Raw genomic sequence first — 13182 nt, 5'->3', positions numbered from 1 at the left:
GACTCGCTTTTGCAGTTTTGGACTGGATGCTTTCCGGAGACCGGATGCTAGAACTGTGAGAGCCGCTGGGCAGTGGCCCAATTGATTATGTGTACTGTCTGCACTGATGTTGTTTTTTTTATTGTTGGGGATTGTATGGTGATTATTGTATTTTTGTTGTGTTTTGTTTTGTGCCTAGCAGCTTGGTGCTCGCCGGTTGGGGCCCTCCTGCTTCTGTGCATTGGGGGTTGAGGGGTCCCTCCCGGTGCTAGTAAGGGTGAGGGTGAGGTGTTTCTTTCTCTCCTCAAACGCTATAGGTCGCTTCGAGCTGTCGAGCATGCAGTGTGCCAGGATTGCCCCAACATCGTTTGGTGAGGCGTCACACGTGAGGAGCAGGGGCTTGTCCAGGTTGAAGTGGGTAAGCAATTCCTCTGAGAGATACTGCTTCACCTCGTGAAACATCTTCTGATGTAGGAGACCACAGTCCTATATCTGTCCCTTCTTCAGTAGTTGGTGGAGCAGACTGAGCAACGTGACCATCCTGGGTATGAACTTCCCGTAATGGTTCACCATGGTTTTGTCTCACCAGTCCAGGTGACAGCAATGCTCAAGCCCAATTATCTGGACACAGGAATCTAAAACAGCTGTCATTATTTGCTGGATGGTGTCGATATTTAGGCTAATGGATAAACTGTCGATCGATCGGACTGCTCGATTACAATTAATTGTTTTGAGGCAGAGTGAAAGCACTCGTCTTTTGGACGATCTTCCTCCACCATTAACTGTATAACGAATCTGGTTTTCCACCTCATATCTTAAAATGCAGAAGAAAGTTTTTGTATAAAATGGACTTTGTTTAACCTGAGTTCTGTAATTTTAGCATGGAAACATTTAATAAAATTAAATTTCATGAGCATATAAATTAGTTAAAAAATTACCTTCAAGTTTGGGGATAACCTTGGAGCATGCTCCACCAGGATTTCGGCAGGTTTTCAAACAGGGAATTCCACATGGTGCATAGTGCCATTCACACTTATCATCAGTGTCGTAATAGTCACAAAATAGAGCTGAAAAGACAGATCGTAGCTATTGATTCTTTTCTACTTTTTAGCAAACATCATGGGGGGTAGATTCTCTTTCTTTGAAATTTTTTTTAGAGGATCCAATTGGTTTTTGTTTCCCAATTATGGGGCAATTTAGCATTACCAATCCACTTAACCTGCACACCTTTGGGTTGTGGGGGTGAAACCCACGCAGACATGGGGAGAATGCGCAAACTCCACACGGACAGTGACCCAGGGCCGGGATCTAACCCGGGTCCTCAGCGCCGTAGTCCCAGTGCTAACCACTGCACCACATGCCGCCCTCTAGATTCTCTTTTTCAATGCCTGGGTAATAGTTTGGTGGCGTCAATTGCCTGCCCACATAGATCATGCCTGCCTTTAATTTTATTTAAAATCTACTCCATAAATGTCTTTTAATATAGAGGGTGGAGTTACATTGTTCTGAAGTCCGCAGAAGTTTAGTTACTTCATGGGTAACATCTGCAACATTGAAAAAGAGGTAATTCTGGGAAGGGGATTTAAAATGAACTAAAACGATTAAATATATTCAGAAACATCATTTCATTTATTTTTCTACTGATACAATTATTATTGTTGAACACTGTGCTGAATCTTACTTAAAGCGGGGTACAAGAAATAGGAGAAGAAGACAAGTCCATCAGGTCTGTTCCACTAATCAATACGATTGCGGCTCTGATTCCACTCCCCCCCCCCCCCCCCCCCCCCCTCCCCAGCTCTCCGTATCCCTTAATTCTCTGAGAGATCCAACAATCTGTCTATCCCAGCCTTAAATGTATTGAGTGATGGAGCATCCATGACCCTCCGGGATGGATAATTCCAAAGATTCACAACCCTTTGAGTGAAGTAATTTTTCCTCAGCTCAGTCCTAAATAATCGTTTCTTCACCCTGAGACAGTTCCCTCCCCCCGTGGTTTGCATTCTCTGACCAGCAGAAACAACCTCTCGGGGCAAGATCTTCCAGCTGGCACGTCGGCGGGATCCTCCAATCCCGGCAAAGGTGCACGCCACCACGGGTTTCCTGGCAGTGTGGGGTTTTTCAATGGGAAATACCAGTGACAGTGACAGAACCAGAAGATCCCACCACTAGACAATGCCAAGCCATCTCCCGCTGCCGAGAAACACGCTACAGGGAGGCCAGAGAATCCTGCCCTCAGTGTCCATCCTGTCAAGTCCCTCCAGCATGGCGATTGTCTCACTGAGATTGCCTCTCATTCCTCTCAACCCCAGAGAGTATAAACCCAATTTACTCAGCCTCTCATCAGAGGACAGCCCGCTCATCCCAGGAAGCAATCCAGCGAATCTTTGCTATACCACCTCCAATGCAATTATATCCTTCCTTGAATATGGAGACAAACACTGCACACAGTAGTCCAGACATGTTCTCACCAAACCCTGTAAAATTGTAGCAAGATTTCTTTATTCCTGTAATCTAATGCTATTGCAATAAAGCGCAACATGTCATTTGGTTTCCGAATTGCTTGTACCTGCATTCTAACATTTGCATACCTAGTACAAGCCACCCTGGATGGGATTTGATGGTCACATAACAGCATAGCCAGGGCTGGAAAATGCAGCAAGTCACTAAAAAGACCATTAACTGGAAAATCCCACCAGTGCAAGAGACCGTAAAATTCCCCCGCAAGTCTCTTTGAACATCAACAATAGTGTGGGGGACTAAGGCCTTACATTGTATATTTTTGTAAAATATATATTGATATTGGGTGGCATTTTATCATATTTTTACAAAGTGTCAGGCTTATACTGAAAACAGCGTGTAGCTTTCCAGCTGCACAGCTCAGTTTTCTCTCCAGGACTTGAGCCTCTCTGAGTATAATCAATGAGTAAGGCGGGGTTTACTCCATCACTTTGGCAGGGTAGGAGCTGATAGAGCACATACTCAGTTCACTTACTTCAAGATTTTCCACAGCAATCAGGGCGCCATTTGTAAAGGGAACCCCGATCGGCACTGAAGTGGACTCTACTCCTCCCACCACCACAGTTTTACCAGGGTTTCCCCGCACCCTGGACAATCATTGGGGGTTCTCCCCTTGCACAATCTTCAGGGATTCCCCTCCCTGTATAATCATTGGGGGCTCCTCTCCAACTGGCATTTCCCGACTCTCTGAATTTTCTGCCTGCATTGTCATTCTCTCTGACAACAAATGCTGGCTGAAATCACCCCCAAAGTCATGGATATCTCTAAAAATTTAAAAACAATAAACAAACATCCTTAAACTGGGTGAATCTATGTCTGTCTCTGCCCCCCAACAAACAGAGCTACCTGACAGTATTGGGGAAACTCGCACATCGTTATCTCTGAGCAGCCTCGAATCACCCTGTGTGGGCCGCATAGGCCAAATTCAAAGAGAAATATATAAAAACTATCCGCATTTCATAATGCAGGTTGGCCAACAGGAGTCTGCTCGTCTGTTAAGACCTTCCTTTCAATTCTTAATGATTTGAGATGTTTAACAATATCGAGGGCTCAGCTGAGGGAAGCACTTACTTTGTCAAAGACAGTGTGGAGAGGTGACAGTCATGTGACATGGGCTTCTGGCTTGTGGTACCAATACTATTGCCTTGTTGATGTGCAAAGCTCAGTCTGCTGTTAACCCTCTATTTGACAGCCACACAGAAAATAGCTCTTCCCAGGTTAAACACTAGCCCCATCTACACTGCTTCTGCTAGAGATTCTGCACCATCATCTACTAGACTGATTAATCTTTGCATGCCTATCTTATCTTGTGAAGTCAGCACCACCAATCACCGTGAAGAAATACCTCTTTGGACTTAGATTCTGGACTCTGGAACCCATGTGAAACGATGGGTGATATTCTCCCCCCCACGCCGGGTGGGAGAATCGCCGGGGCTCTGCGCGAATCGCACCACGCCGCCCCGACCCCCGCACACAATTCTCCCACCCCCCCGAATCCAGCACCACAAGAATCGCGCCACACGCGCTCGGAGCATCGCCGCGAGCGGCGAGCACCGATTCTCCGGCCCGAATGGGCCGAGCGGCCGGCGAAGAAAAGGACAGTACCGCCGGTGCCGTCCACACCTGGTCGCTGCCGGTGGGTACTCGTCGCGAAGGCTTGGGGGAGCGGTCTGTGGGGGGGGGGGGGGGGGGCTCCTTCACTGGGGGGGGCCTCCGTAGGGGTCTGGCCCGCGATCGGGGCTCACCAATCGGCGGGCCGGCCTCCCCCCCCCCCCCGGGCCTACTTTTCGCCGCGGCCGGCCCCTGAACACCGACCCCATGTTGGGTCGGGGCCGGCGCGCGTAAGAAGTTCCCCGCGCATGCGCAAAATGTCGCGGCACTACTGCGCATGTGCAGGATTGAGCTGGCCCAACTGCGCATGCGCAGGTTGGCGCGGCTCCCATTTGGTGCCGCGTAAGGAGGCTGGAGCGGCGTGAGCCCTGTGGGGGCCAGAATAGGTCATGCCCGGGCCCTGTTCGCGCCGTCGTGAAACACTTGGGGCGCGATTCTCCGCTGCCCACGACGGATCGGAGAATAGCGGGAGGACCTTCCCGACATTTTTCCCGACCTCCCGCTATTCTCCCCCCCCACGGCCGCCCCACGACACGAATTGCTGCTCGCCGTTTTTTTACGGCGAACAGCGATTCTTCCCTAGCCGATGGGCCGAGTTCCCAGGCTTTTACGGCCGTTTTCACGAACGCAAACACACCTGCTCTCACCGTTCGTGAAAACGGCCGCAAAGTTCCGTTCCCGACAACCATGGCACCGATTGGCACGGCCGCACCACGGCCGTGCCAAGGGTGGCATGGGCCCGTGATCGGTGGGCACCGATCACGGGCAGCGGGTCCGAAACCCGCGCACTCTTTGTTCCTCCGCCGCCCTGCAGGATCAGACCGCGGGGCGGCTGAGGGGCATGACGGCCCGCGCATGCGCAGATTTGACGCATATGCGTGATGACGTCATCCGCGCATGCGCGGGTTGGAGCCATCCAATCCGCGCATGCGCGGCTGACGTCATCGTGCGCGTCAGCCGTCGTGACCCTTGGCGCGTGGGCTTAGCGACGGTCGCTAAGCCTGCGATGCCGTGCTTCACGGGGCCGCGCTGCTAGCCCCGACCGGGGGGGAGAATCGGGTCCCGGGAGGGGGCGTGGAGGCTGCTGTGAAACACGCCCAGTTTCACGGCAGCCTTTACGACTCTCCGCATTTGCGGAGAATCGCGCCCTTGGCCTCAATATCAGAGAATCGCCCCCGCTATTCTTTCCTCTGTAGTTTCTATACTTTAAATTTTTTTTTCTCTATTCCTCTCTTTACTATCTGAAGGTGAGGGAGATGTTGTAAATCCTCTTTGCATTTTCTGTGAAAATAAACTAGCCCTTTGAGTTCTTCCTTTCCCAAGTTTGCTGTGGGGTTAGTAATAGGAAATTGGATCACACCAAAACAGAGGGGTTGGGAAGTATGTCACTGATTATACAGGGGGAAACCAATCAAAAACACCCTTCTGTTTATGGACAGGTGCTGAGAGGGGGAATTAACCCCCCCCCCCCCCCCCCCCACACACAACCCCCCGTTCCTGTCTGCAACAAATACAAAAATGGCGTTATATATCCTCCCAAGCCCAAAATTGAATGCAAGCAGAATATTACTCACGACAGAATTCAGGGTTTCTCCATGAAATGCATACCCCAGCCATACTGCAGGCCAAAGAGTAAGCAGTTATAGCTGTACACAAACATTCACAGTCTCCACCACTATCACAAGCACATGCATCCCGTACGCAGGCCTCATAAAATGGGGTTGGATTGATCTGAAAATAAACACAAGAAAGTTTTGTACTCATAAAAAAAGACATAGATGGATATCATAATTTTTATTCCTCAGGGTACATATTCATATAGCTGCACCTTCATTGCGAACATTCAGTACCTTTGAACAGAAGGAATGAAAATATTACAGTTCCAAACCAAGCTGACAGATCACACAAAGGGCAGTGGGTTCACTATTTGGGGAACGTTTCATGGAATGAATTTTCCCAAATTCAAATCATCCCCAATATTTTGAGGTACTCCCTGAGTTCAGTCTCTTAAAGGAGAATTTATTAGATTTGTATACAGTATAGCACAAGAAGAGATCATTCAGCCCTCAATGCTTCCGTCTCTGCTGGAACTGATTCCTTCTGTTCCTTTAGATTCCAAAGTTTCAAATCCTTGACTGCAATTTCCACTGCAGCACAGTTGGAATCCACCAATGCAGTGCTGCAGTGACATTCAGACAGACGGCATGAAATCCATACTTGCTGCCATACAAGCTCAGGCTTTGCTATCATGGTTGTAGGTCTCAGTATTCAAAGGGACATGCAGGCTCTTGTTGCAGTCCAGCAATTTATGATTATTCAGATTTTGCTACTCTTGTGAGTTCCAGTCGCATTGTGCAGTACGAACCCTCTCTCAGGATGACAGCATTCCTGCTCTCACCACTACCAGTCCACCACTTCACTTGCTGTTGACTATCAGGTAACTAGTCTGAACCCAGATCCTCATGGCTCATTGCTGCTCAAGGCTACTCTGAGATACTATTTGCAGTTTCCCCACTTTCCCCCAGTAAAATGCAGTAAAATGCAGAAACCTTTCACTAACATGCTGCAGCCACTTGGGTGTGGTACTGCGTGGGAGCACTTGAACAAGCAAAGGCACGCTCAAGACAAGGAATTCACAAGGATGAAGATGCATCTGTAAGGAATTATGGCTCCATGGTTGTCAAGATGTTTTATTGAAATTCGATCTAAGCAGGGACTTAGCTTCAGTTCTATCCTTCACTGCCAGACTATCTGAGCTGTAACAATGGGCAAAGCAAAAGGTTCCCATATTTTTTCAGTGTCAGACTCTGACTGAAAACCACCGTGTAGCTCTCCAGCTGCACAGCCGAGTTTTTAGTCCAGCTCTTGAGCCTGTCTGGCAAAAATATTCAGGGGTATGGTTATGCCGTCACTGTGGTGGGGGGAGGCTGGCTCCACAGAGATCGGGGTACCCTTTAAAAAGGGCGTCCTGATCAGCACAGAAAGACCCCCCAAAAAAAACCTTTAACATTGGAGCTAGAGCATGTTAGCACTGCTCGGTTACCAACCAGTGCCTAGGAACAGTGTCACCCTTGTCCCTCTACTCCAGAGAGCTAGGCTTACCCTTGCGCCCCCGAGCCCTTGCACCCTCTTGCACCCCTGGGTGCATCCCCTCGACTGATTCACGTTTTTAAATAGCTGCTGTAAACCTTGCTGACTTGATGTCACATCGGTGAGATTTGAATATTCACTGAGGGGGGATCATGTAGCAGAAGGCTCGCTCATTATATTAAAATGTATGAAAAACAAGATTCCCTATTCTCTCAAGGTTTTGCACCTGCCTCGCCGTTCTTGGTAACAGCAGACATGGGTGTGAAAAAGATTCTGGGATTTTTCCATTTTCTCGGATGTTAATAGAAAGTTAAGGATATTTTGTACCTTTGCTTTGAAAGATACCCTGCTCTTGGCAATTGTTAAAAGGTCTCCAAATCGGAAGATGAAACCATTGTTGCATTCACATACAATTGTTTGAATATTAATCATATCATGAGGTGAAAAGATGCTGTACCTGAGAATTGCAAGCTTTGAATGGTTTACTCTTGAGGATACTGCACTGTTTCTGAGCCCATGCATCTCGATGGACGTTAATTGAACAAGGGTCTTCGTTTTTCTTTACATTCATGCAGACAGGTGACACCTTCCAGCTGTTTCCAAACTCCTCCATGTTTACAACCACCAACTGGTTTCTTGTGGTAAAGTCATTGTGTACATTGCCATCGTAATTTCCACACAATCCACAGATAGTACGCTATAATGCCCATTAAAGGTGACAATGATTAGACTTGTGTTTCCCCTTGTTGGTGAGAATAGAACTACGTACCATATAATTCCAAAGCTATCATAGTGGCTTACATCAGTCATTATTCATTGACAATCAAATCAAAAAGATTTGCCAGCCCTGTTTTCAGAAAAAACAATATTCCTTTGGCAGACCATTAAAATGGTAACAGTTTGGTTTTGAGTCATGATTTTTCAGGAATAAACTTCAGTAATCAACAATCGCATTGTTTGACCAGTGATTTAGTCTTTTGGGGCAGGATTTACCCACCAACCTGCTGCATGTTATTCGGCAGCAGAAGCTGCCTGCCACTGGGATCTACTGATCCCACCGTTGTCAAGGGGATTGCTTGTTAACTGCACCTCTTGTCACCGGGAAACCCATGCGCCGGTGTGTGACCGGAATATCATGCCGGCATTACCAGCCAGTAAAATCCTGTATTCTCTTTAGTAATTGCTATATTTGTTCTAAATTTTTCAAATGTATTCAATGTCAGGATATGAATGTTGCTCCTAAGGCCAGCACTTATTGCCTGTCAGAAAGCTGGTACTATAACCTTTGTGGCAAAAATGCTCCCACAATGCTGTTTGGTCAGTGTTACAGGATTTTAACCCCAAGTGACCTTTGAAGGGAATGTACAATATTTTAAAGCCAGGAGAGTGTATGACTTCAAAGAGAATTTGAAAGTGATAGGGCTGGATTCTCCGTTCCTGCGTCTAAGTGCTGACGCCAACATAGGATCCGTGGTGTTTCACGACGGAAAAATCGGTGCCACAGCAGCATCGATTCAGCTACCAGTAAGGGGCTAGCACCGGAGCCGTGTGAAACACCCATGGAATGCATCGGAAAATGGTGGGAGAATAGCCAGGTCTATGCTGGACACGTGCAGGGCTGACACGCTGTAGTCGCGCATAGGCCTACAACCTCGACACAAGCACCGATCGCGCCCGGAAAGATGGCGGCAGTTGTGCTGGACTGCGTACACGTTCACCCTGAACCCACAGCCCACCTCCTCGCCACCCCCGCTACTCCCCCCATCCCTGGCAGAAGTCCCCCAGCAGTGGCATGGCTCTCAGCAGAGTATGGTGGGGCTGGACACTGTCCCCAAGCCTCTCTCTCTCTCCGTAGTCACCATGCCAGGTTCACAACTGCTGAGACCACACGTCCTGCCATCGGGAACTTCGCCCATTGGAGGCGGAGCATCGTGGATGAGCCCAAAAATTCTATTCAAACGGGATTGCTAATTCACGCGGCGCACATCTCGATGACACTGATTTGGATGGGGTGGAGCATAGTGACCCGGCGTCAAACTGGTGCCTGCCACGATTTCGGCGTCAGGAGCCATTCTCCGCCCAATCGCCGTTCCCGATTTCGGCATTGGGCAACGGAGAATCCCGCCCATGGTCTTTCTTGCACCTACTACCCTCATCCTTTCAGGTTTAGGAGGCTCTGCTGAATACCCCTTGGTGGATTGCTACACTGCAACCTGTAGACAGTACAGAGTTAGGGGCTGCTTTAGCACAGTGGGCTAAACAGCTGGTTTGTAATGCAGAACAATGCCAGCAGCGCGGGTTCAATTCAAGGAGACAGTACCTCTCTACCCGAACAGGCGCCGGAATGCAACTTCATTGAAGCCTACTTGTGACAGTAAGTGATTATTATTATTACTGCAGCCACACAACCACAACCTGATATGGATGTGGTCAAGGAGTTGTTTAGATGTTTAGATTTGTGGATAAGTTGTTGAGCATGCAAGTTGCTCTGATTGAGCTTGCCCAGCCAACAACTTCAGTCGTAAAAGACCGGGCCGTCTATTTTAAAGAGAAGAAAATTTAAAACAACTCCCCCCCCCCCCCCCCCCCCCCCCCCCCCCCCCGTAGAGCACCCTCTTACGGAGCCTATACCCCACACAGAACAGCCAAGGAACACCACCTCCCCCAACACAAAACCCACCTCAAGGAACACTCCCTTGCACTGCCTGTGCATTACCCTCTTTTCACTGAGTCAGACAGTCAACTGAATTCCTCTGGCTGACCCTGCCTGCCAGGTGCCCCCTGTGAAAGACCTGTAATGATTCACATCACCACTCATGCCAACATGAATGGGCAACCTAGTGTGGGGACTATCAGACGTAAAGGCCTGATAATTAGATTCAACTAAGTATCTTGATGTTCAATGTCAGGATTCCCATTATGTCATTGGCAGGAGGCAGGGCTAATCAGTATGAGAAATCCCACCAGTGTACCATGTTTTGGGACTTCCGCAGGACTTCCCATTCCCACAGCAGATCCCACCCACAAAAACAGGAGTGGAACATTGGTTGTACCCATCAGTATTTATGAGTATTGGACATCAATTATATTAAAAATACATTTTTAAATTATTATAATTCAAAGAGCTGTTGTAATGATGAATAGAGAATCAATAATAATCACTCTTGTGATCTTACCCATTACTTTTATTCTTACAAAATAAGATATCAAAAATTAATTATCTCCAAAAATGGTCAGTAATGGTGATCATATTCAAGTTATTTCTTCCAAATATGTGAATCAGATTTAGTTGTTATTTATTCCCAGGGCATTTTATTCTCTATCAAATCGACAGGTGGGTTATCATTTGCAATCCTTGCTGCAGGTGCATTTTGACCACAATTAGGTATGTTTCCAGGTGACTTTCACGTAGGGTTTATTTTAGCTTCAGTTAGAGAAAGTTACAAAGTGTCTCCCTGGATGGAAAGCTGCGGGAGTCAAGCTCAGGCAATAAGAATTATAACAGGAATACACATGCTCACACAAAGTGGCAGAATGTGTTATGTCAACCATCAACGGTCCTGCCTCAGAGTAATTAACTATATATGAGGGGGTTTGCGATATTCACATCATCAACGACAATAAAGGGCTTTTTCAATGTAAGACTTATTGTTCAAAAGATTTTAAATTGCCGTCAGTGTAAAGGGCATCTTTTGTAATATCAGCAAGGTTCAAGAATAAGCACTTACCGTAAAGGAGTGACTGAGTTTAATGGTCAAGCTTGTTTTCTTGTCCCAGATCAGTACCAGTCCATTGTTAGCTTCAATTACAAGGTAAAGACCAAGATAACGCACGACATAAGGAATATGTTTACTGCTGCCAAACTTCACCACATCATACTTTCCATCTGAGAGTTTTATTTCAAAGTTCTGAAAGGTTTTAAATAATCATGTTAGAAAAATACCATATAGGACAGCCACCTATAAATTACACCAGAAAGTATCGGTATCTATTGGACTGGGTCTTATTGGAAACATATGACTGTTATTAAAACATACAGAGTTATTAATGCACACATGGTTCAGTGAGCTGAGGGATTTAGAGATGTGTTGCAATTCTCCAGAATTTGCTGATCAATTTACACGGCTCCATTATTTGCTTTGTACAAGAGCAGAATAATGTTTAGGGTCCTTCTGATTTTGGAAATGAATTGCCCATTAAGCTCATCGCAGAAAATCCAGTCTGATAATAACAGCATAAATACCTTTTTAATTATGTGATTGGTCAATGGTAATCAACATTTGAAACAGTGAAACATTTGAAACAGTGGACTCTCTCTCCTTTAATTCTTTTTTTAAACAAAAAATGACAATACCCAATTATTTTTTTTTCCAATTAAAGGGCAATTTAGTGTGGCCGATCCACGTAACCTGCACATCTTTGGGTTGTAGGGGCGAAACCCATGCGGACATGGGGAGAATGTGCAAACGCCACCCGGGTCCTCCGAGCAGCAGACCCAGTGCTAACCACTGCGCCACATGCCACCCTCGATAGTTAATTGTTCTGAGAGATTTTATAAAAGTCAAGTTTTATATATTTTTTGTTATTCTTCTTACTTCTGCCTCTGTCCTCTTAATCCAACCTTTCTTTCCCACTTTATTTCACTTTCTGTGCCTGATTTGATTGTAATACACCAAGTTCAATGGATCCAGTTCTCAGTATCTGGTTCTTCTTAAATCTCATTAGTTAAAGAAATACAGTGTTGGTCCCAGATTCCAAACATCCATATCATTATCAGCTTGCACAAACAGCACATCTGGTGCAAAAATATTTTGAGCTGAAGGGTGCAGAAAGGTATCACACTAACGGGCCAAGCCAAGCCATGCCCGACTCCAATAATATCCAGCTCAAAGTGTATGGGTAACATTTAATAGCCACACCTTTAGGGCCAGTAGCAACCCCACTACGGCCTTTTCCGGGAATCCCATTGGGTTAAGACTCAGTTAAGCAACCTATTGGCTGCCTTTGGGGTTCCCAGTCACACAAGGTTCAATTTTCCACCATGCTTTCTGATATGAAGCCGATAACTCATTTCCAAGATCTGCTGGCCAATCAGAGGCCGACAGCTCTTCACTACTGCAAAGCACCACCATACGCTGTTGCCACTGCCTGCACTGCAGGAGGCCAGGAATGAAAATCGGCGCCGGACTCTCCAGACGTGAGTATCATAGAATCATAGAACTTACAGTGCAGAAGGAGGCCATTCGGCCGATCGAGTCTGCACCAGCCCACGTAAAGAGCACCCTACCCAGGCCCACACCTCCACCCCATCCCCGCAACCCAACTGAACCTTTCTGGACACTAAGGGCAATTTAGCATGGCCGATCCACCTAACCTGCACATCTTTGGATTGTGGAAGGAAACCGAAACACCTGCAGTAAACCCACGCAGACACAGAGAGAACGTGCAGACTCTGCACAGACAGTGACCCAAACCGGGAATCGAACCTGGGAACCTGGAGCTGTGAAGCAACTGTGCTAATCACTATGCTACTGTGCAGCCCTTGTGGGGAAGAATCACCAGGGCTGGTCAGGGAGGCTCCGGCAGTGGGGTGGGGTGGAGGGATTGCTGTGTCTTCCTGAGACTTCCTCCCTTGCCACCAGCAGGTCTCTCTGTTGAGCACAGGATGTACAAGAATTCCCCAGACATGGCCCCCATTGAGGGCCTCAATTGGCCGCATAAGGGAAGAGTAATCCTAGTTTTTCTCCACTCAAAAATTAGTCATTGGGGAGTCAAGACAAACTAGTCTCCCTGCCGTACTTTCCTACCCCGTTATACTGCCTTCACATCTACTCTGAGGGGAACATCAAGTTCCACGCATTAGTTCCCAGTGCAAGAGTTTCACAGATTGCAAAATGTTAATAGGTAGGAACAGAAGTTGGTTATTCAGCTCTTTGTGTCTTTTCCTCCATTCAATGAGATCATGGCTGATCTGTGGGATAA

General features: G+C 47.1%; 1 protein-coding gene across 1 annotated transcript in view; it reads right to left on the bottom strand.

The window, feature by feature from the left end:
• LOC119970929 (mucin-5AC-like) overlaps window positions 1-13182 on the bottom strand; it is a 152637-nt gene that overhangs the window by 99208 nt on the left and 40247 nt on the right. The window contains 4 exon segments of the mRNA XM_038806038.1: window positions 918-1046; window positions 5685-5841; window positions 7658-7897; window positions 10929-11108. Of these exon segments, the coding sequence (XP_038661966.1) occupies window positions 918-1046; window positions 5685-5841; window positions 7658-7897; window positions 10929-11108 (706 nt within the window).

This window comes from Scyliorhinus canicula, chromosome 9, assembly GCF_902713615.1.
Source record: "Scyliorhinus canicula chromosome 9, sScyCan1.1, whole genome shotgun sequence".
Taxonomy (NCBI): Eukaryota; Metazoa; Chordata; class Chondrichthyes; order Carcharhiniformes; family Scyliorhinidae; genus Scyliorhinus; species Scyliorhinus canicula.
The sequence above is the reverse complement of the archived record's forward strand: the minus strand, read 5'-3'. Positions and strand labels throughout refer to the sequence as shown.